A 25,078-nucleotide genomic window follows, 5' to 3' on the forward strand; every position below is an offset into this window, starting at 1 on the left:
ACGGCTTCTTTATCATTACCCATGATCACTTCATAGAAATTCTGAGATCCTCTGGGAACAAGAACCTTTTGAGTTTTAGGGCAAAGTTGGAAATTAGTTTCGTCGCCATTAAAGACCCTTGTTGGATCTTGCAATATGTCAAACATGTTTCCCTGCTTTAATATTGATTCAGGTTTCTAGAAAACATTTTCTTATATTGTTTTCACTCACATTTGAACTCGCCATCGTCACTCCTTTCACTGTTGAAAGGGGTAACTCTATTATTTGAATTCAAGAATTCCTGGACACTTAATTAATGTCTTCTCTTCTTCTAGGGAAACCTTTTCTACCAGAGTTCAGTAACCAATTTACTAACATCTCCTCACCAGCTAAGACAAAAAGGACTTGGGACCAAATGTAGATTTATTCTGCCCTTTAATGTACCGTTGGAGTGTTGATCTTGAAACATCAAATTTCTTAGCAGATGTCTTAATCCTCTCATCTCGAATGCTGCAACTGCTGACATCAACTGATCTTTAGTGTACTTAATTTTCCAACGTTAGGCATTCTGAGATTTAAAGAAAAATAGGAATATAGAGTTCGATTTAGGCTATAACGTATGATTAATAATAGGTTAAATAAGAAGGACTAGTAGCCTATGTCTATCAGTTTTATGTCAATGCACTAGTAATGGGCACTTACAAATATATTATAGTGATGGGCATTGTGCCCATCACTGCATGGAATAGTTCCAGAACATTCGTTTTAAAATATTATATTTGTCGCACCAAGTACTACAGATATGTATGAAAAAGAAGTTGTTTTATATAAATTTCAAGAAACAGTGTTGGGCATACTGTGCCCGTCATTATATATTATATCATGCGATTTTTAGTACAGCTGTCAAAAGAAAAAGTGGCCGCTCTCCTGAAACAAAGTTCCCTTCGGGTATCTTCGCTACAATTCGGAGACAGGCGATGTTACATGTTGTTGGACCACGTTGCCTAATATCTACAGTTATAATTGAAGTATTCTGTGTGTTATCGATAGCGTAATGGTAGCGTTCAGGCCTCTTATTCATGAGGTCATGCGTTCGACTACAACCACGTGCTTTTTATGTCCTTTTTTGTTCTGTTTTTGAGAGAGACAAACTATACATAATGGCTCCTTTCTCTTTTACGATTATTTTAGTAATTAACATCAGGTTCATTAATATATTATGCCATGACTTTATCATTATGATATTGTGGCTGCAAATGGAAAGAAAAAAGATTTTATTCTCAATAAAAATATCTTTCGTGGCATAAACGAAACAAATTTACTGGCGTCGGCCTTAAAACATTCAAACAATTAAGCGTTCAAAAAACAAAACAAAAAGCCACAATTCAATATTTAGTCTATCTTCCTCTTATCTCGATCATCTTGCAGTCGAGTGGGCGTGGAATTGACTAGTCTTTGCAAATAGCGACTGTTTTTAGACACGATATTTCAGGCATTCTGAACATACATACATAAGTGTTCTGTCCATGGGCAGGTCTTTCATTGCAAACCCAGCAATCTCCAATCTTTCTTATTTTCTGCCTTCCTCTTAGTCTCCGCATATGATCCACATTTCCTAATGTCATCTATTATTCTTTTCAACCAGAGACCCAACCAATTACTTTTTATCTTTCTAATCAGTTTCAGCATCATTCTTTCTTCACTCACTTTTTCAAACACAATTTTATTTCTTATTCTATCTGTCCACTTCACACGCACCGTTCTTCTCCACATCCACATTTCAAATGCTTCAATTCGTTTCTCTTCATTTCGTCGTAATGCCCATGTTCCTTCCCCATACAATGCCACACTCCACACAAAGCACTTCACTAGTCTCTTCCTTAGTTCTTTTTCCTGAGGTCCGCAGAAGATCCTTCTTCTTCTATTAAAAGCTTCCTTTGTTCATGTTTGCAGTTTTTCTTGGGAAGGATGGCCTAAATGCGGTAACATCCCGTTGCTTTCCGCACACCACTATCTCTTTCGCATCTTATTAAATTCCAGGGGGCCCAAGCGTGGAAATGAGGAGAGTGGATTTGACTAATTGGGCCCTCCGGACTTCACCGAAAGTCACGGCAAGGGTTAAATATTAATTCTATTTGCCCCCCGCATCATGGACTAGCTTCTACGAGTCATCACAAAATCTTAGAGTGTGATTGGGCCAATTTTCCGAAAATGTTTCCACACTTTTGCCCTCGTAGCTCAGCGGACGAACGTCGGAATTTAGATGTCAACGTCTCAGGTTCAATTCCTCGTTACTCCTTTTCATTTTATTGTGGTTCAAGATAGTATAATGCAATAATAATACAAGAAGAAAAACTAATACCAGTATTATGCAACTGGATTTTTCCAAACCTAATATTAAATTTATGTTATTTATATCGCTAAAGAACGATTACAATATAAATAACTTTAATATTATTTATACAGTATTATTAAAGAACGATAACACAATATAAATGATAAATATCGGTTTGTTTAATTAATATAAGATATTATATAATACGTATTTAATTATCTAAATAAAATAACCTATTTTACAAAGAAAGATGTTTATTTGTGTTATAGTAATTACTTACATAAAATACAGATTATTTATATTGCGAAAGAACAATAACAATATAAATAACTTGAATATTATTTTATAATGCTAATGAAGGAAAACAATATAAATGATAACTTGAATATTATTTATATCGCTAAAGAACGATAACAATATAGAAAACGTGAATATTATTCATATCGGAATTTCACAGATTTATTACAGATGTATTTAAGAAATTATAGAAGAATAGTAATTAGTAACAGTGTCCTATTTATTCTTCTTGGAGCCAAATTTGTAACTTTTAAAAGTGTGGTTACTATGTTGAAGTGTATGTGTTGCAACGGATGCTTGATTTGTTATGTATGTGAGTCAGTTATGGGATGCTTGATGTCGTCGCATTGTCGTAATTATAGTTTGATTGTGTTTGTGTGACTATTGTGTATTAATTTATGATGTATGGTACGGAAAGCTGCATATTTGTGTTATAGAAGTGTTACGTATGTGTGTTGTTAATGTTTTTGTATGTTTCAAATTGATAACTGATATTTGTTTTGCAATCGCAATGCCTAATTTACGGATTGTTTATGTTATGTTTACATCGCGTAAGCTAATTTAATTTGCTTTTCCATTTCTCTTTATGCTCATCTTTTTTGTGTATAAAATTATAGCCCTAACATACATATGTAAAATAGGGCTAACCCCCATTGGAGATACTGTAGCTACAATAGTAATAATTATTATTCATATCGTTATAAAACGATAACAGAATACAAATGATGACTTGAATTTTATTCATATCTCTAAAGAACGATAACAAAATATAAATAACGTGATATCCATCAAGAACGATAACTGGATATAAATGATAATTTGAATATCATTTACATGCTAAAGAACGATTAAAAAATAAAATGAAAACTTGAAGCAGGCGCGAACCCAGAACCTTTGAATCATTAAACAAGCACTCTACCGCTGGTCTGCGAGGAGCAGATATGGAACACTTTCATAGTTCCGGAACTGCTTGTACAAGCACATGCATCGTGTAACATCGCCGCGACCCGAAGTGGACTTTGAAAATATTCGCTGTTCACGAGTGCGGCCACTTTTTTTTTTTTTGACAGCTGTACATAGTGATGGGCATGGGTAATTAAGACACTAAAATGCATTATTTTAACATTAAAACCACTTATATCTACTGAGATACACTCAACGGAGTTAATAATCAAGGTTTCAATACAATACAAAAAAACAACGAAACCTCCAAACACTATTTACAACAGCAGTGAACACTAAAAAATTATTAATTTTAAGCGACGATAAACATGAACAGGCATATGGGGACAATGTATTTTAAACTGAAGATTCCCACACGCTCTCAGGGCATAGCCTATGCGTGAGAATGTAAGCCAACAGTACTGCGAATCTTATGGAAAAAAGAATAATTTAATTCTAAGCCGCAAATCCTTATTACAACCATAAATAATTTCATGTGCCCATAGGTACCAAACCCTATTCATTGCCTCTGTCTTTGTCTTTTCTGTTGTAGAGTATCAATTTAATATAATCAAGTAACACTGCAAACCAGCTGCGGATGTTATGAGGATTAAATAGTATAAGAAAATTTAACAATTGTGCACATAAAGTATTCTCTCTGCTTAAAAAGAGAGAATTTTCTGAAGTTATTTGCATCATTTTCACATGGATGACAGTCTATCATCTCCCCTTATTATCTAAAAAACTATACGTGCTAGAAAAAAACTACAGATTTGAAATCAGCAGTCCAAACTTAGCCAAATCCGCGTATTACTTTTCTTCAAGTTTCTTCGTGGACCAGTGTAATTGGCTGATGGCGTGTTCGGAGCAGATGGCTCGGATTGAGTGAAAATTGTACTAGCCGGAGCGAGAGGGAATGATGACTGATGAGGCTACTTCTCAACGAAAGACGTTGTCAGTGGTGCGGTGTTACTATTAATAAAGAGATAACAAAGAGTTTTAGAAGCACGTAATGCCCATCAGCACTTCCGTACTTGCCCTTAGATGATCTAACAAGCAAACATTCTCATGGGGGCAGACAAAAAAGTTATTTTTTTTTCCACCATCTTAATAGTGTCAAAACAAGTGCTTATATAAATTTTGGCCACTCGAGCTCAATTATGAGGGGTCTCCAGAAAGTAAGTTCGTCTCTATCATCTCTCAAAAACTTTGCTCCTGTCACTTTTAAAAAATTGTCTCCATTCTACTCTCTTGTACTCTTTAATCTTAAAATAAACTCCTTGATAACGGTGGCCTAAAGCCTTTATATACTAAAACAAATCAATTTTATTATTTTTATACTCATCAGACTAGAAAATATAACTTTGACTGCAATCTGTATTGACATATGCATAAAAATATAAATAAAATTTAAAATGCGTGCATGTAATGCAAGTAGACTTGCCTATGTATGTATAAATTTGTATGTTGGTAAGTTAATGATAGCTATATGATCGGAGGTCAATGTTTTCATTCAACATTGTAACGCATTGCAATCAAATAAATAAACAAATGAAGTAATTGACATATACATTTCAAGAGTACTGGGATTTAAAAAACAAAAAAAAAAAAAAACAAAAAAAAAAACAAAATATTACCTCCACATAGAATCCATTTTGAAAACGTGTTGAAAATATATATATAATTTTTTTCATGGGAAAAAATTCCATCAGAAAACACTTCAGTAGCACTGTGTATAGAGTTCCAGGTCATATTTTGTAGTGAAAATCTGAATTCCTGTTGCTAAGTTGATTAAACGGAAGTTTTCATCTTGCACGGTAGCTGTCTCTGTCATCATGAAGTTAAAGTTCCTCGTCAATTTTTTTAGTAGAGCGTCCTGCGCCGTACATCATGTCAGTATGTACAATAGGTGAAAAATCACCGACATGCAATTGTATTTTAATTAACTTATAATCTTACTAACAAACTGTGTATAGTTTTATGCGAGACTTATGCAGAGTTAGGACAGAAAACGTTAATAATAAACCATGCATAAACGATGGATGGACAGTATAAACAGCCTGTCCTGTAACTATACATGGGAATTGCTTTGCGGTAGTTATATACATGAAACCATTATTTTAAGCGTTGCATATAGAGAAAAAATGACCGTCCCTCTGACAGTTGTTCGTATCGATTGTCATTTTAGGATGATGATTGTCTTGTAACCACAGAAGAATCAAAGAGCACAGAATAAATAGAATTAAATCGCTGTACCTGTACTATTTGACAAAAATATAGCTTGGTCATCGATCAGGTCCAGTTTTACTATGGAAACTTAGCGCGGCACACTAGCGAGCACTATCGGATGCAATAGAGAACCTCAGATATTCTATTACCTTTCGTAATGAAGTAATGACGAAACTATGACGTAACTGTTGTACTGTTATACACGACAGTAAATCTACTGGCATGAGCCTGTCACATTTCAGCACACTTAAATGCCATCGACCTAGGCCGGAATTGAACCCGTAACCTCGAGCACAGAAGGCCAGCGCTATACCGACTACGCTACCCAAGCAGATGAAGTAATTATTCTACTCTTCCCTACAGTGATATACAGTAGTTATTTTCTAATGCAGTACAATAAAGCCTCTCAATTTGCACACCTTTATATCCTGAACTCTCCTCTATCTTGGACAATTTCACTTAGAACCGCTTAAAATGCTATAGACTAAATATACAAGATTTGATTCCTCTCTCCCACCATCTTGCAACCTGGACAATCTTTTGGTCAAATGTTGGACAGGATCTTTGATTATAACGAGAAAAATGTTTCACTAATATCCTTTGTTCACTTGTTCAGATTTTATGAGCAGATTCTAACTGGAAAATTAGCTTGTACGTGTACGTATTGTACGTAGGCTATATTGTAGTGCCTTCCCTTGTAATAAATAAGAACTTTTTATGTCATTATTTAGACTGCGACGAAATTATGCCAAGGAATTTGAAATCAAAAACTAGTGTCTGATGGCAGAATTATTCTTCTGTGAAAATATGTGAAAGTCTGTATATGTGTGTGTCCTGATATGTATAATTTAAATCCAATTGAAGCTGAAATTGTTGCAAAATGTTAAATACGGAATATTATTATTTCAACACTAACATGATCACAAAACATACTGTAATTAGTTTTCACTCATTCATTCATTTAATGTTCTGCCCAAAGGCAGATCTTTCACTGCAAATCCAGCTTTCTCCAATCTTTCCTATTGTCTGCCTACCTCTTTGTTTCCACATATGATCCATATATCTTAATGTCGACTATCATCTGATATCTTCTTCTATCCCGAACCCTTCTTCCGTTCACCATTCCTTCCAGTGCAAAGTTGTTGTTGTCCAAGGCCATTTTAAATAAATGCAGAGTCATTTTTTTATCTTTATTACTCGTATAATCTAAGACGGTAATGACATAAAAAGCATTATCATTTTAAAACTTGTGTATCTCGTTAAATATCAGTCCTATCAAAATTTTGCATGGAATAAAACTTATCGGAAATCAGTTTTAAAGAACCTTTTGTTATGTAGCATTTTTCGTGAAAACCAATGATAAGGGAGATATTCTGATTTATTTAATTCAGGCCTCATAAACCCCTTTTGAATGCCATATGGCCTAAAATCTAAGTTAGAACGAACTTAATTTATATTCCAATTTCCATATAAATCGGTTCAGCCATTTTGGCGTGAAAAGGTAACAAACATTCAAACATCCAGACAGATAGACAGACAGATATACGTACAAACATAAATTTCAAAAACTCAATTTTTGCAGGATAGTTATACATGTTAACACAAATTATTTAAAAAAAATCGAAAATTACCGGAAACATTTCGGTTACAGATTTATTATTATAGATTTAATAAAAGATTAACGCGTATAGGTATTTCCTGCCATTAGGAAGTCTGGCGACCGTACTGCTATTCACACTGAGTGGGTGTGTTTTCGAAAGGTGAGCGCACGATGCGCTATTGCCAAACTACGCAGACATTCAGCCTAGTTTTCTGATTAACCATGCACTTAATCAGAAAATGCACGATACACTTTTTATGTATTTTAATGACATACTCTATTACCCTCTTATATCTACAGAGTTATATCATTCCGCCCTATACAGGGTGAGTTTTAGGTCCACCGACAAACTTGAGGGAGTGATTTCTGATTGAAAATGGAGCACAAAAGTTCATATCACCTTGTGTCCGGAAATGCATAGTTTCCACGGTAGATGGCACTGACGACATTCTCTCATAACTTGCAGTGTGCGTTTTGTGTTGGAGATAGTGTGATTTAAGAAACGTAGAAGCACAATGATTCGGTATTAATTCCAGAAACAAGCCGAGATGGTGTTCGTGTGTGTGATGTGGATGGTGCTGTCTGTCAGGGTACGTGGCTCGGTACATCCGTGCTGTTTCTCGACCGTTTCCATCTGCTTGGCCATACACGAACACCATCTCGGCTTGTTCCTGGAATTAATACCCAACTATTGTGCTTCTACGTTTCTTAAATCACACTATCTCCAACACAAAACGCACACCTGCAAGTTATGAGAGAATGTCGTCAGTGTCATCTACCAAGGAAAATATGCATTTCCGGACACATGGTGATATGAACTTTTGTGCTCCATTTTCAGTCAGGAATCACTCCCTCAAGTTTGTCGGTGGACTTAAAACTCACTCTGTATAATGTGTGTGTGCGTGCGTATTAAAAATCATATTTTAAATTGCCTCTCATCAAACCTTACTCAAAAATTAATAACTATCTCTTATGTCTACTAGATCTATTATTTGTTGAGTATTAAGTGTCTTATAAAAATCCTGCCCTTTAGAAACTGCCTTAAACTGTAGTGTATTTCCCTAGCTGTCTATGATATAGGGTATTATGCTACTCCATAAATTGGAATGGAACTGAGTAATGATGATAAACTGAATGATTCTTTCATTCTATAAATTTGCATTAATATTAATTCATTTTAACCATTGTTTATATGCTGTTGGCTACATCTGACGTTGATTAGTGTAACACGTTACTAGTCAGAAATATATGCAATGGAGGGGGAAAGAAACTGGCCACCCTAACCCATTATCTCCTGGCTTAGTTGCCTCATGAATGATGTCTTATTGGTGTCACTTACGCGGTTCGAACCTATCTTCTGACAGTTGACTAAACAACAAACAACATTTTAACCACATGTATTTTTTGTAATTGCACTAGCAATACACAACGAATAAAATTTTAAAATCTTCGAGAGAATTTAAATCTTCTGTAAGCACAAGCTTGTAGGCAAAAAGTGAACGCTAAGCGTCTCCTGAAGTAGCGGGAGCATACTTCAATTTTGGAATAATTTGTACTGGAACGTCACATTTTTCCATTTTGTTACACTTCCCCAGTGAAACATTCGCTGCTGCGTTCAAATCAGTTAAGTCCAGGATTCTTCCTCTCTGGATTTGCCGAGGTTGGCTGAGCACGCTTTGGCCCATTGTGAGCCCTATAAGGATGCGATGATTGTCCAAGTCCGAGGTGAGCTGGGAGGCATTCGTGAGTCCGACGCTGACAGGTGGGTCATCCTGCCTCAGTCCCTGATAGAGCCAGGTCCCCAGGGACCCGGATCTTCAATCCCTTCTATATCGGAAATCCGTACTACCTCCAAGACTTGGGCCCAGCCCATTTTTACTATTGCAGATGATGAAATGAGGGGAGGTGCAGAAAGTTGGTGGAATGATAGAGGGAAACGGAAGTGCTCCGAGAAAAATCCTCTGCAGCGTCTGCTTTGTTCACTACGAATTCCATACAACCTAGCCGAGGACAGAACCCTGGCCGCCTCACAGTGTGCAAAAACGCAAATCTAGCTAAATAACTTCTCTGCATTCTATCGGATTGTTAAGAAACTTTGTACAGATCTTATAGGCAGCACATAGTTTTTGTGCACAAACGCTTACTGCTTTGTGTAAGGGAACTACCCCTTTATAGGGGTGTATTTAAACAAAATTAACAACTTCTCCTACATAACAGATTTTTATGAAACTTTGTTCAGGAGTTACAGGTAGTGTACATATGTTGTGTACAAACTCTGATTACATCTGTATGCTACCTATAATTCTTATACAAAGTTTCAAAAAATATAGAAGAGGAGCCATTAATTTTGTCTAAATACACCACTATGAGGAGGTAGTTCCTCGTAGAATCATAAGAGTCTTTGTAGACAAAAAATATATGCTACCTGTAACTTCCGTATAAAGTTTCATAAAAATCTGTTACATAGGAGAGAACTTATTATTTTTAATGCACTTTCTGTAAAGTGTAATTCCTCTTATTGAAACTTAAATGTAGTTTGTATACAAAAATATATGCTACCTGTAACTTCCGTATAAGGTTTAATAAAAATCTGTTACATAGGAGAAAAGTTATTATTTCTAATGCACTTCCTGTAAGGTGTAATTCCTCTTATGGAACCTTAAATGTAGTTTGTGTACAAAAATATATGCTACCTGTAACTTCCGTATAAGGTTTAATAAAAATCTGTTACATAGGAGAAAAGTTATTATTTCTAATGCACTTCCTGTAAGGTGTAATTCCTCTTATGGAACCTTAAATGTAGTTTGTGTACAAAAATATATGCTACCTGTAACTTCCGTATAAAGTTTAATACAAATCTGTTACATAGGAGAAAAGTTATTATTTCTAATGCACTTCCTGTAAGGTGTAATTCCTCTTATGGAACCTTAAATGTAGTTTGTGTACAAAAATATATGCTACCTGTAACTTCCGTATAAAGTTTAATAAAAGTCTGTTACATAGGAGAGAAATTATTTTTAATGCACTTCCTGTAAGGTACAATTCCTCTAATGGAACCTTAACCCCTTACCGCATTCTGGGACAGATATGGCACATACCGGTTTTATATTCATATAATTTATAATATAAGCATATAATATTTCAAACTGCATACTGGGACAGATATAGCACACAGAATTAGATTTGACCATATGTGACATCAATTGAGAAAGAAAGAACTACTGAAGTTATTTAAATATTAAACCGGAGCGTGCAAGACTGTTCCATGCGGTAAGGGGTTAAAAAATGTAGTTTGTTTACAAAGATATATGCTACCTGTAACTTCCGTATAAAGATTCATAAAAATCTGTTACATAGGAGAGAAGTTATTATTTTAATGCACTTCCTGTAAGATGTAATTCTTCTTACGGAACTTTAAATGTAGTTTGTGTACAAAAATACATATATGCTACCTGTAACTTCCGTATAAAGATTCATAAAAATCTGTTACATAGAAGAGAAATTATTATTTTTAATGCACTTCGTGTAAGGTGTAATTCCTCTTATGGAACCTTAAATGTAGTTTGTATACAAAACTATGATTAACTTATACTACATGTAACTTTCGTACAATGTTTCATAAAAGTCTGTTAGAAGTTGTTAGGCTTAATTTTGTCTAAATGTAACCTTATAAAGGGGCAGTTCTTCTTGTGCAAACGTAATCAGAGTTTGTACACAAAATATGTGTCATAACAATCCGTTGATTTACGTTCTGATTCACGGTGCGTTTGTTAATATTAGATAAAAATGTGTCTAATGTATTTTAACCTGATGTTCGATGTTATGTAACAATCTTGCAAACCTAAAACACAGACAGTGAATAAAAACTTATTCTTTCCATGTTTCTTTCCTGCTGTTAAGCCAAACATGAAACAGTTGCCACCGCATTACAGTGTGCTCCGCCACTGAAAACAATTAATTTTATTACTGATAAATGCGTAAGAACGCGCGAACTTTAAAACAAGGATTCAACACTTTAAATGATGCTGTATTAAATGGTAAAACAATCGTTGTAACCGGACGTGACCGACTATACTAAAATTCACGTTATATTTGGAGAACTTCGAAAAAATACTTTTTTTTTTTAATTGTAATATTTAAGCTCTGCTGTAAGACGAAAAATACATTACAAACTCGAAATTAAAGTTACAGTAGTAAGATCGTACCTACCTGAACAGATTCCATGTCTCACAACACAATAAATCATTCAAAATTGGCTCTTTTGCACTCATATAGTAAGTCCCTCTGTCTACGACTGAACAGGAGCGAGAAGTATAAAAAAGAGAACTCATTGTTTATACATTTCTAAATATAGCTTGCCGCTGATAAAACAGTAAAAGCTATCTTTCGAAACAGTCTTCACATGTTAAAGAATTCATATTCATTTATGCCTAACTAAACAAGTCGAAATTTGATTTTTGTCCAACTTGATTGGGCAAATTGCATACTGTGCGCCTGGATGGAAGACCAGCGTACTGACACTTGAGCCACAAACGCTGTATGCGAAGCATGCTACGTCACACCTGTTGCTAGGGTTACCAGACGTCCGGAAAATCGGACATATGTTCTACATTTTAACCTTCTGTCCGGCGTCCGGGAAGAATTTCAGAAAAATTTTGTACGTTTTACATTTCGAGAAACAAACATTTATTAGTTTTTAATGCATTAACGACTCGGGTAAGGACAGAACTAGCAGTAACTCACCATTGCAACGTGGCTATCGCCAAAGATCCTAGTTATTCAGTAGTCCTTGCTATTGTGATAGGAAGAAAGAAGTCGCAATGTGACCACAAGTTTTTTAGTTGGGTGAATTTGAATGCATGGATGATTTGTAAAGATGGATTCAATTTTTCAGTGATAATGGCATCGTAAGTGTTGTGACCGATTTATAATTTGAACTAATATCTGCAACAACATAGTTCTGCCCTTGAAAAGTTGTCTTACAGTAATAAGTGCGTTAGGTATTCAGTAGTAGAGTAAACGCAAGAAGAGCTTGCCACGGAAAGCTGCGCGAACTTTCGGAAATGTTCGGGTGCACTCGACCTCGCTTCGATTCGATTGGCAAACTGTCGTCACTTCTCAGTCGTCTGCTGGCTCGATGTTTCGAGTGAGATTTATCACAGCGCATGTAACGGAACCCAAACCTTGTTGCAGAGTAACTAATAACATAACATTGTTGAAAATACAGAAGCACTAATTCTTTTACATATAAAATCGCTGAATGAAATTACAAAGATGTTATAAGAAATATGTGATTGATATTTGACATTGTAATAAAATAGTAATAACTAATATTATGTGATTTTATTCAAATGTTCCGATAACTAGCGTGGTACTATGGTCGATTTATTTTAATTTGTATATACTCCTTACGTTACGAACGGAGCCTGTTTCGTTTTTCATACATTTATAAACGTTATAAATAATTCCCTAGTTTGACTGTGTAACGTTTCATTAGCACTTCCTAATTTAGAGCCAATGGGGGGGGCATTGTTAAGTACATAAAATGTTATACAGAACTCTGTTATTTTACAAACACACTTTGAACTCTATAAAAATCCTTATATGAGGGATAAACCCCAGAATATGTAACGCACACGCTGGCTTCTAGCCACTCTGCACAATACATTTCACGAGACGAACAGCTCAAGACCGCGCTTTCGAATGCGCCCTGTAATCAGCATTAAGTGATTCATAGCAGCCCTGTAACGAGCATGACGGCACGAGGACCGAATATCGTTCTCTGCGCATCAGTCAAATGGGCAAGCTTTCTTTGCGCTTCCTCTAGCAAGCCTGAAAACTGTCATTCTGAACTGCTGAATCTAGTGGAGTATTTTTATCCTATTCCAACACAGAACACGATGTTGAGAAGGTTTTTTCCACTGATATCTGTACAGTGGACAGACGAAAACACAATTACCGACTGGCTCTGTGGATGTTATTGTTAGTGAAATATAATGATTTTAAGAACTTCAGTTATACAGAGTTTTTATGATTATATTTCAAAGAAGCTTGATTTTTACGTAATATTAGTTCTTCAGACAAGTATAATTGATGAAGATCATTGATAGTTAGTTTTTGTGTGTTTGAATATTTAAGAAAACATAAAACATGATACATACAATACGTATATTTATTTGCATTTTAGATTCTGATGTTCAATTTCTCTAGGCCTGCAGTATTCTACGAAGTCCTACATTTTGGTGTAATGTCCTACATTTTGAATCATTGTGTCCTACATTTCATTAAAATAATCTGGTAACCCTACCTGTTGCGGACTGTAGACACTGCACTGCACTGCACTGCACCGAACACTGACTAGCATGCTGAGAAGCTGATGGCTGAACAGCTGACTTGGTATTAGCTTGAGGTCTTCAGAATGATCAGATCACAAAGTAACATCCACCGAAGAGCTCTACAATCCAATTCAGCAATTACAAGTAGGCCTATATGTTAAAGTAGCCTTCAAAGAAAAACAGAACGAAGTAGATTGTCATTTCTGCTATAGCAATCCATGTAGTTGCCTGTGAACACATTCCTGTTTTTTTTTTTTTTTAAGATGGGACATGATTGTTGAGCGTCCGTATTTGGAACTACAGCGCTAGGTTGCCAACTTGGGCAACCACGCGATCAGCTGATGCGAGTTACCAGCTGACGTTAGATGTCCGACGTTGAGCCATTCATTTACAATTAACGCGAAGATACGAGTATAACAAAAATCGACAGAGGATGAAACACGAAACGTATTAATAGGCGATATTGTGTACATAACAAAATGGCTTCTAGAGAGCTATCTAGCGCTCATCACGTGGAAACTGAACTTTGGAAACTTAACCGTTATTTGTGCAAAGTTTTAATTCGATCTTACATGACATTCTGCTGTGAAATATGGGCTCAAGCAAATACACGACATCTTCAAAGAGCCATCTGTAGAACCATCACTGGAGCGGACTATCTCATCCGAAATAGTCAACTGTATGACGATTTTGGCATACTATACTTCTCAGCTTATATCGAAACTCTTCGTACAAAATTTCCCTCCACAACCATTCAAATCCATTGATAAGTAAAAATATACCGGTTCCTCTTACATTACATTATGAATTTGCTCACTTTACTATTGGTAGAGTTACGTTGCCTTGGAATATTTTAAGTTCTAACTTGTCATATGATCTCGTACACTTCTTTTAAAAGGAAAGGGTCAAATTCGACCTGGTACTTATGAAGAAACAATCATTGAAAAAGAAAAAAAAAAACGTCATTTCCATAGCAACAGGCCTCCCACGTTAAGTGAAATTCAGTTGTTTTTCCGTTCCAGCGCTAATGTCATTGTCCCATCTAGCATCTCTAGAAAAAAAACAGGTACAGGTTAAGAACGGTAAGGAATTAGTAGGGTAGGCCTACTTGCTTCACCAGGGGAGGAATTCGATTTTTCATTATCTACCGCTAAGTTCATATATTTTATTCAAAAACTATACTTTTAGGACGTTAATTGAAACAAGAATAACATTGACACTGAAAGATAGTAGTAGAATTAAACTTTCAGTATTGAGGGAAACGGAAGAATCTCTGAAGGAAACATGATCCGAGCGCGTCCATCACAAGCATCACTCCGAGCAGTGCTGGGGTTCACACCCAACTTCGCAAAATAAGCCTGAGTCATTCCACGTCAAATCGCACAAAATTATACAAATTTTGACCTTCATATTTCTGATTGCGTTTATATTTTTTTTACCAACTCTATGGGTCTAATAAACCAACAAGTATACTTTTATTTCCTCCTAAGTCCACATGTTTTTAAAATATTGCATGTTAAAATTCGTTAAAAATGTCGCACAATGCAACATTTAAAGCGTCATATTTCCGAGGATATTTATGTTATTTTTTTAATGCATTTAAAAGCTTAAAGTACTGTCTTTTGTTAAATATTTTCTAACTAATTATTAATATAATTATTACAAATATTTTTTTATGATTCAATTTATAAAAGTTAGATATCAATGTGAAATAGCCGTATTAAAAATCTAAAAAAATGCCTATTAGGTGCACTGAAGTATTCTTAATAATTCCAGAAAAAATCACAATGGGATCTCCAATAGTTTAATGGAAATTTAATTACTTACGACGCAATGTGTAGCGGTCGGTGCAGCAGCAGTGGACGGGAAGCGTTGAAGCGCGCTGGGAGGTTTATCGGCGCTGGATGATCGAGTGAACGTTGCAAGATTACACACAGTAGGGATCAAGTCACTCGAGAAAACACTGCTAATTTACTTATTATGATATCCTCAAATATTTGTATATTATGATTTTTAAAAGTTTGTTTTCATTCACACTACACTTTAAATTTTCATTCGCCTACCTTCTTTCTTGAAAGAAAATTGTTTTACTAAATCTTCAGTTTTTGACAACGGAATGAAAGAATGTAATTTTAATGTACCAGTTATTGGTTTTAGATTGTGGTATCTGGCCTGCAAATTTTCAGTGTGGTTTTTGTGCTTATTCAATGGACAAAATATAAATGACACTTTATAAATGTTTTTGTGACCAATCAAACAGTTTTTTTATGTTGTTTTATAGGATCTTGTATCTAGACTGGCTCTCGTGGCAAGTCTTTTAACAGTTCCTCCAATGCCACCGCATGGACCTTTACCATGCGACGTTGCAAAGAAGTGTCATTCAGCACTAATTTCATAATCGTCTTCATGTAAGCAATTATTTTTAAAATTCTTTTTGTTTTTGTATTGTTAATTTGATCCATCGGAAAAGTAAATGATTTTTTTCATATCGTTGAATTCTTGCTTTAAGAAATTGACTGCTTCGGATTGAAAACAATGAAAGGAATCGGTGTCATGTTTCATGCTTTCTGAAATGACAATATTTTTGTGACGAATTTCTGTATCTTCTTTGAAATATACTACGAAAGGATGTATTGTGTCTTGGCATTTGTCCCAATGCACACCTTGTACTCAGTCTTGTATTACAAGTGAATAATTTTCAGAAAAGTCTGCAATAGGCCTAACTATGTAATTTTCAGGTTGTACATTTTCTTTGCATTCCGTCAAAAATAAAATATGGCGACTTTTGAAGGGATGACGATGCATCTTCTACATGAAAAACTTTACTTGCTTGGAAGCCTTTTATTTTTTTAAACTTTTCACGGGGGTATCGTTTTCGTTGTAGTTTTCTTTTCTTGATAGGGGATTCTATTGACATCAAACTCTTGTTTAATTCCTCAATATTGGTGATTTCTAGCGCTGTATCCATAGATCTGCTAGAATAAGAACTGGGATAATCACTCTCTCTGCCTGCACTTTTATTTGATTCATGTTTACTAATATCATAAGAACTACCGGCTTCACATATAATTTCATCTGACCTATCTGGAAGTTGATAGATTTTTTTACGGAACAAATCACATATTCGCACATTCAAAGACTCCTTTAAATTGAGCTTTATCAATAAATCGCGACTTATGCGTCTTAGTGTTATTTTCTTTTTAAAAGCGTGATTATAAAGGTCAAATGGATTTAAACTCTTCTTATATAGCCTATTACGCGTTCTTTATCATCACTGATGTTGTATAGAAGTCACGTCACTCCGTGAAATTCAAACCCTGACTGATTATTTTTCTCTTCTATATTTTGTCTCCTGCCATCCGTTTACTGCCATAAAGTTTACTGCCTTACCCAGCCTTGCTATCTTTAAATACTTCACTATTTTACAGTATAAACATACAGCATTGTGAAGGGCTCCCCCTCTTAGCTGTTCTGACAATAATAAGATAACTTAGATATTTACTGTTCCTTAAGTTATTGATCATTTGATGAATGAATGCATTTCTTTCGTAGTGTTGCGAGATCAGATATTACATGCAACGGGGGATTTCGTAAAACTGCCGCGGACAGCCTTCTAGTCTATCTATGGCTGCAAGTAGTACATTAGCTGGGAATCGCGAGCGCGTGCATGCCTCCGGAAAATAAATTGTTACAAATGTATGTGTGGAGATCCCACATTTCTAAATGCAGTAGTTTACAGATAATGCATCAGGAAACAAGTCTATAATTTTTTCAGATTTTTAACTTGGCTATTTAATATAGTAATTATGCTTTGAAAAAGAAATGATTAAAAAAATACGTCAAATTTTGAATTTAGTAGTGATAGGCCTAAAGTAATAAAAAGTGTTGTATTTAGTCTTTAAAATGCGCCAAACCGCAAATCCCAATTATTTGTAGACACAGAGTTCCAAGTCAGTTCATGTAACAGTGCGCGCATAATTTGCGTAATTTCAGATAGTCAAAACTACACAAATAATTAATAATTGTGAAAATAAAACAATACGGGTCTCTTTATTTGATGTCTGGAATTCATGAAAAAAAATTCGACCATTTCCGAGAAGGTCGTGTTTTATTGCTGTGCGATTTGACGTGGAATGACTCGCCTGCGTCATATTCATATTACTGAGCAACCTGAGGGGTAAAGCACACTTAAGCTCCGTCTTTTTATTTGCATAGACCTACACTTAAAAATGCTGAAAAATCCAATTCTTTCCGTCAAACTGGTTTTATGAAGCTACAAAATTTTAAAAACGCTTAATGAATAGCTGATTCCGACCAATGTTTCGATTTCTTTTTACCGAGTTATTTACGACGCTTTATCAACTGCTGTGGTTATCTATGTCGAATGATATGAAGGTAATAATGGCGGCGAGAAGGAAGAGAAGGCCTTATGGCCTTAACTCTGTCAGTACCAGTAAAAATAAATCAAATAAACAAATAATTTAAATTTTATTGTAAGAAAGGTAATCGTAGCATCAATCTTTATCACTAGAATGCAATTTCAACAGCCTCCGAAGTCTAGTTTTGAATCAGGAAACAAGATTCAAGTGTTCCCTCATAGTACCTGTGCCACGCGCCAACATGGCGTCACGCTAATATAATCTATGCACTGGGACAGCATACGGTTCCCAGTCATGACGGATAAGTAAAGAACGTGCAGTGTATTAAGTCATGGTCCATCGATATCCACACAAAAATTAGGATAGGTATCTATAGAATAAAACATTTCAATATTTTTTGCTAGCGTTAAACTTGTATATGTTCCACGCTTCGACATTCTGAACGCAGAAGAGTTATGTACTAATTTCTGTCTATACAATAATGAAAATGTTCAGAATTTTTTTTCTTTCCAAATTATTGACTAGTGGGTAAGGGGGAGAAGGGAACATAAACCAGTAAACCAGGAATGCCAAAAATCAGACTCTAAATGTGCAGTTATGTGCGCGGATCGCCGGTCAATGCAGACTGCATCATTCAAGGGTTGCTCTTATTTGCTCTTACCAGTTCTTAGCTGGAGGGGTGTACAAAAATCTATTCTGCGCTTCTAGTGTTGGATTAAATAGGCATTTGGACATTATAAACACACTTAGCAGAAGGAAAAAAACACGGTTATTAGCAGTGTCTATATTTGGCTATTGTAATACAAGAAACTTTATGCTTACTCAGTTATACTTCACAAAGTAGTGGTTTGTAAAGCATAGTTTATTAATATGATTTTTATATAGTATTTGAAGAAAAACAATATTGCAGTAATTTCGAAACAACAGAAAACGAAAAAGTATTTCACTTTACGTAGTAGGTACTGATTATTTTAAAGTAATATACTCTACTCTTTCATTGTTCAAGCATTATTATTTATTGGGACCATTGGTACACAAATGTTGAAAAAAATATTATACTCCCAATTAATTACATGCAGTAGGACATTGTGAAGTTTTTACACTGAAATAATTTCCTTGCTGTATGTCAATATAAATAACAGTGATATTAATAAATAATATAAATGAAGTTTAGAATTTAAATTCACATATAGTTTATTTGGAAAACGTTGAGAGCAAGTACCGACAAGTTGGGAGCGTTACTGAAAGACATTAAAAGTGTAGTTCACAAGCTATTAAGCGACGATATTCTGTTTAAGTCAGGTTTAAAGATTTATTAATGTAAGTAGGTATATTAGCATAATAATAATAATAATAATAATAATAATAATAATAATAATAATAATAATAATAATAGTGATAATAATAATAATATTATTATTATTATTATTATTATTATTATTATTATTATTATTATTATTGCATAACACTGTCCTGTTATCTAAACTTTTCAAGTAATTTTCTGGTGACGCACTTTTGATTTTGCAGGCAACTTGAAACTTGCACAAAATGCTAATGGCATATACAATTTTTCATGTTACATGATGGATGAGTAAATTTAAAAGCCTATTTTATTTTAATTTTGCATGAAATATAAGTACAGGTACAATGAATTCAATCAGTGAATTTTGTCTTGAAAGTCTTTTTAGAGAAAACTTTCTTTCGTTGTTAATTACCAGAACACCACAGTCTAGTATATACAGTCACAAAGCTCAATACGTACTAAATATGCATCCATAGATAGTTGCTAACCACTAGGATCGCTAATATCGCCTCATTACAAACAATGTGAAATAGTACCAGCACAGTCTATTGTTTCTAGCAACCTCACAACTCAAGCTTCGTGACTGTATAGGCTATACTAGACTGTGAGAACACTCAGGTGAGCAGTTGTTTTTCTTTGCAAAGAGTATAGCCACTTCCAACACAAGAAGCATAGGCCATAGCGTGCGGAATGTAGTTCTGCTCGAAACTCCCGGAGAACAGATGGCTCCACGGCCCCCGCGCGAACACTGCGACGTCGTCTCCTCCGTGCGTCTCGCTGCTCAGAGGCGCCGTCGCAGGGAACCGGTAGTTGGCGTCACCTGCAAACCACGAACACAGCACGTTCAATAATCCCTGGCCCATTATACAGGGCGTTTCAGATTAATGTTCAATATTGCAGCGACGTATACTTGGTTTATTCGGCATCGATTCAACTTTACGTAACTAGACACAAAGTTTGAGTATCAAGAAAATAATCGAGCGAAAGAAATTAGAACTTCTTGCGGTTCCCAGTATTATACTGTACATGTAACGCAGTTCTAGACAAGACAGCCTATTTATGGCGTATGTGCAGCGAGTACAGCTAGCGACTTACGGTAAATTCAATGTAGAGGCATTGCAATGAAGGGGAGGGCAACAATTCTTAACTTATTATACAGGGTGTTTCAGATTATGTTTAATATTTCCGTGACGTATTTCTTGGTTATTCGACATCGTTTAACTTTACATAACCATATCCAAAGTTTGACTGTTAAGAAAATAATCTAGCAATTATTGTTTGCTTTCCCTTTCAAAATGTTGGGAATATGCCACTGCAAGCATTTTGTATGATAACTTTTTATACCTATACCTTTGGAGAACATACTCTTTAATTCTCCAACATTAAATCTGAAAAAAAAAAGCTGTATTAAACTGATTTCCGTACACACCAAGCAGTACAAGTGAAAAACTACCTGTAGACATGAAAAGAACAGATTTTTATGGATTTTACTGGAATAATGATTTTTTCTTTATGTAGCAATTCATGTTAAAATATAACGAGAAGTTACAGATTAGAAGAACAGTCTTGGTAGCACAGTTGGCAAAACACTGGCTTTCCACGGCCAAAGACATGAATTCAAACATCCATGATGGATAAAGCCAAAGTTGTGAGAGTTTTTCTAGGAATTGTCCTATTTTACCTTAATCAATACACGAACAGTCTCCACAATTCCCTTTTCATTATCATATCTGTCTTTAAAATAAGGCGCCACTAGTGTTTGCGTGATGTCGAATTGATCGTCCGCCATGGTGTGTGTTCCTCGTGGTTTGTCCAAAGATTGGTAGATAGCAGTGGTGGTGGATTCAAGACGATACATAAATCTACATCACAGGTCCGAACACCCGCAGGTACTTCCCATCTTCACTTACAGGTATATTACGACTACTGTAGATCTGTGAGATACAGAAGAACATCACCAAAAAAATTATATACGGATTTGATGGCTGGAGAAGAATACGCGATATAGTGGATGATGGAACCGGTTTAGTTGGACGGCACAAACGCAAGAAACTCATACCATTACGGGTGAATAAAAAATTACTTTAGCTAAAATGCTTAGCATGTCCCGCCAAATATGCATCTCTATACTACTATACTTATTAACCCGAAACATAGCGTATAAAATGGCGTCCGTATAACCAAGCATTACAAGTGAAAAGTCAGATATGAAACATATACCTCGTTTTTTTTTCTTTCAAAATAAAATAACCAAGCTTTTCTTGACGTAGCATCTAGTTTTAAAATGTAACGAAAAGCCGTTAACAGTCTGAGCAACATAACTAAAATGCTGATATTTTATTAAAATCACATTACTGGAGTTAAAACACGATCTTGTAATATACTCGTAAATACTTTAAATTATTTAAATTACATTCAACTTTTGTTAGTTCACATAAACGTAATTTAATACCTACTTCATTATTGTAAATGATTCTGCAAATTAGCTTTAATTACAGTATTGTAAAAATTACCACTATATTAATTATACTAATTAAAATTAGACTTAGTTTTCGTCATTTAATTTTCCAAACAGGAGAAATGTAAAATATTTCACGATAATGCAGTTTGGGTTAACCTACATCGATTTAACCTGATATAACTATGTCCGATGTAGGCCTGTAGCGGTTGGGGAGAATTACTGGAACGTCCTGCAGTTCCGTGTACTAATATACTTGACGTCTTACGCCAGATCTTTTGCACATTGGCCATCGCAACGCCTGCGCAACATACACAACTGAGTACATGTTCACTTGACATTTAATTCGTGTATTCGCATAGTGAATATGTAGACATGCTTTTTGTTTACGGATTTTATGATGGCAATGGATTGGTGCTGTTGAGGAATACGGACGACGATTATCCAATCTAAGAATTCCATCTAACTGAGTTTTTCCTTATTTACCGGATGTTATCTGAAACTGGAGAGCTACCAGATGTTTCATTGAGGTCGGAAAGACAACCGGTACCGGTACCTGATATGAATTTACAATTCTTGAAATCCATAAGAAGGGCAACATTTTAAGTAATTATTTCATTTTCTTACCGAGTTTGTACTTAATTATGAAATAAACTTGGAACAAAAGATTATGTATCATATCACAATGTTCTAAAACTTGAAATACGTCTATAAATGCCTCTCTCCAATTAAAAGTTCGCCCATCAATAACTTTCTAACCGTTACATTTCGAACATAGGTATATGAAGTTAAATCACTATATTTTTATGAACAAAATTAGAGCATAGTCTGCAAAACTATCCTAATGAAAAACATTCAAGCTATGATTTTCGAAGATCAGCATATGAGTGAGAGTCTTTAAATGTTACATACAGACCAGACAATTTGCAGGTTTATTCTTAAATAATTTTATTTCAACATATAGTCAGGAATAATATGGTAGAAATCACTTACAAGCAACAATATTTACCACTTTTATTTGTGTCCCTTCAGTAAAATATAAATTTGGCTGCGTGTTTCTCTTTCCTGGCCCTATGCAAATTACACAGATTTTTCTCTTTCTGAAAATACAACGGCCAGAAGTTGATCACTTATCCCAGTCGCCAAGCTACAAAACCAAAGGCGATCTTAAGACTTTACAAAACACTGTATCTCCCTCGCGTGTAAAATGAAAAATAACTTCTTAAAATTAGAGGAGAGAACTCCTCAGGTACAAGGCGCCTTGATTACTTACGCATATTGTCTTTGGAAAGATCATATCTTGGGTTGTAACCTTTTCCATTCGCGTAGTTGAGAGTTGCATATGGAAGCCCATCAATCCCAGAAATACCAGCAATTCCTGTAAAAATAAATACTTCCTATATGAATAAGCAAGCAATAGGTGTGAAGTTTCTCATATTTAAAAAAATAAGATATTTTTCTCTAGATAGATTCAACAGTAGCTGAATCAGTCATTTGACGAATCTCGTGAGAGATCGGCATGCCTATTCTCGTTCCTTCATTTATCCTATTTCAGTTGACGGAGCTAAACTGGGCCTCTGGCGACCTGGTATACAGAATCGGGAGCGAACTGAAAAGCGGCAAGCATGTCTGTTCGAGTCTCAGGATCAGAATCCATCCCCAGCTCATCTTATGCCAGAAGCAATCCAATATCCTGTCTCAGGATGAACTACAATTCAGGCTATTACATACACACCAAGGATTCTATCATTCATCTCCACACATCTCCAAATTCCGAGATTGGTTTTGTGAACCATTCATAAAGAGTTACGGATAATCCTACAGAAGAACCAGACCAAAGGAGGTATATTTTTTTTTTTACTGTTGTGTAGTACGAATATTATAAAGTAATAAACATGTGACTTTACTTTCCGCCACTCAATACTTGCACAGAATAATCTACAATATTCATTCATCTATTGAATTTAGTAATCGAACCAGAAAACTAAATAAATTTTATTTCTCGTGACCGAAGATAAGAGCCACCATAGGCGAGTAGACGCCAATGCTTTAATTTAGGAAAGGCCAAAATGTAAAGAATCCTAGATAAACAGATTCGTGTTTCAATTCTTCTCAAGCTAATTCCGAAATTTATCTCAACGCCATGTGAAATTTACGGAAAACAACTAAATTAATGGTATGAATTAGGAGAGCGAGTCAGTTGGCTATGTTTCATTGATGAATAAATTAACTCACAAATGTTTTTTCCTGAAGCCTTATCTGGAATATTGGTTCTAAAGTTATCCGGGGAGAAAATGCTCTCCTTGAGTCAATAAAAAATGGCTCATACGTGTTGTTCCTGAAACATTGTCTAGAATTGGGTATCCAATGCTAAGCAGAGAGGAAACACTTTTTCTTAATCGATTAAAAATGTTCTTAATGTCTTATATGAGGTGAGGTCTAATGCTAAGCAGAGAGGAAGTACGTTTTCTTAGTGTCCTCGTCTTTATAATGTACTCTGTGCCATACTTTGGACTTTACTGGTTTAGACGAGATATAATAAAATTACTTGTCGAAGTATCTAGAAAGGCGGAATGTTTAAACTCCAGACGCGTTGCTTTCCTTTGTACGTGGGGGCAGAAAATGAAGATTGAAAAGTTTTATTTGAGGATTAGAGGATTAGCGGTTGCCAGTCAGGCTGAAAGGTGTGTCAAGCATAGAACAGGGTTAGGTTCTAAATCAAATACATACTATAGGCACTTACCGAATATAGAATTACCGCGTTTTGGATAGCCACTGAAGCTCATGGTGTGGGCGTGATCAGCTGTAACTACTATCAAAGTCTCGTCTTCGTCCGTGATATCAACAGCTGCTTGAATTGCTTTGGAAAATTCTACAGTCTCATCCAACGCCAGATGTGCTTTCGTGGAATGGTGAGCGTGGTCAATACGTCCGCCTGTTTTGAATATCTCATTGTTAATAGAGTTTACTATTATAATAGTTGTTCAAAGAAGAACTTTAACTTTTAACTTATGTTTTCAGTGGATATAATTTAACAAGAATGCCCTTACGTTCACCGGCAATGCTCAACCAATGACCATTGGCCAAAGTAGAAATTTGCTTTTTTTAATATTTTTCAGCGATCAATGAGTATGGGGTAAATACTTTTGTTTACATTTGTACTAAACAATCTATCTTGCCTCTGAGAGTTCATTAATACATGTACAACAAAACTAGGACAC

The 25,078-nt window shown here is 35.2% G+C and overlaps 1 protein-coding gene across 1 annotated transcript in view; it reads right to left on the bottom strand.

The window, feature by feature from the left end:
- Window positions 1–19,510: 19,510 nt before the first annotated feature.
- LOC138698485 (membrane-bound alkaline phosphatase-like) overlaps window positions 19,511–25,078 on the bottom strand; it is a 101,420-nt gene continuing 95,852 nt past the window's right edge. Inside the window, exons 8-10 of the mRNA XM_069824448.1 lie at window positions 24,601–24,792; window positions 23,131–23,235; window positions 19,511–20,219 (exon numbers count right to left, since the gene is read on the bottom strand). Of these exons, the coding sequence (XP_069680549.1) occupies window positions 20,014–20,219; window positions 23,131–23,235; window positions 24,601–24,792 (503 nt within the window). The 3' untranslated portion in view covers window positions 19,511–20,013. The remainder of the gene's footprint in view (window positions 20,220–23,130; window positions 23,236–24,600; window positions 24,793–25,078) is intronic.

This window comes from Periplaneta americana, chromosome 1 (genome assembly GCF_040183065.1).
Source record: "Periplaneta americana isolate PAMFEO1 chromosome 1, P.americana_PAMFEO1_priV1, whole genome shotgun sequence".
NCBI lineage: Eukaryota > Metazoa > Arthropoda > Insecta > Blattodea > Blattidae > Periplaneta > Periplaneta americana.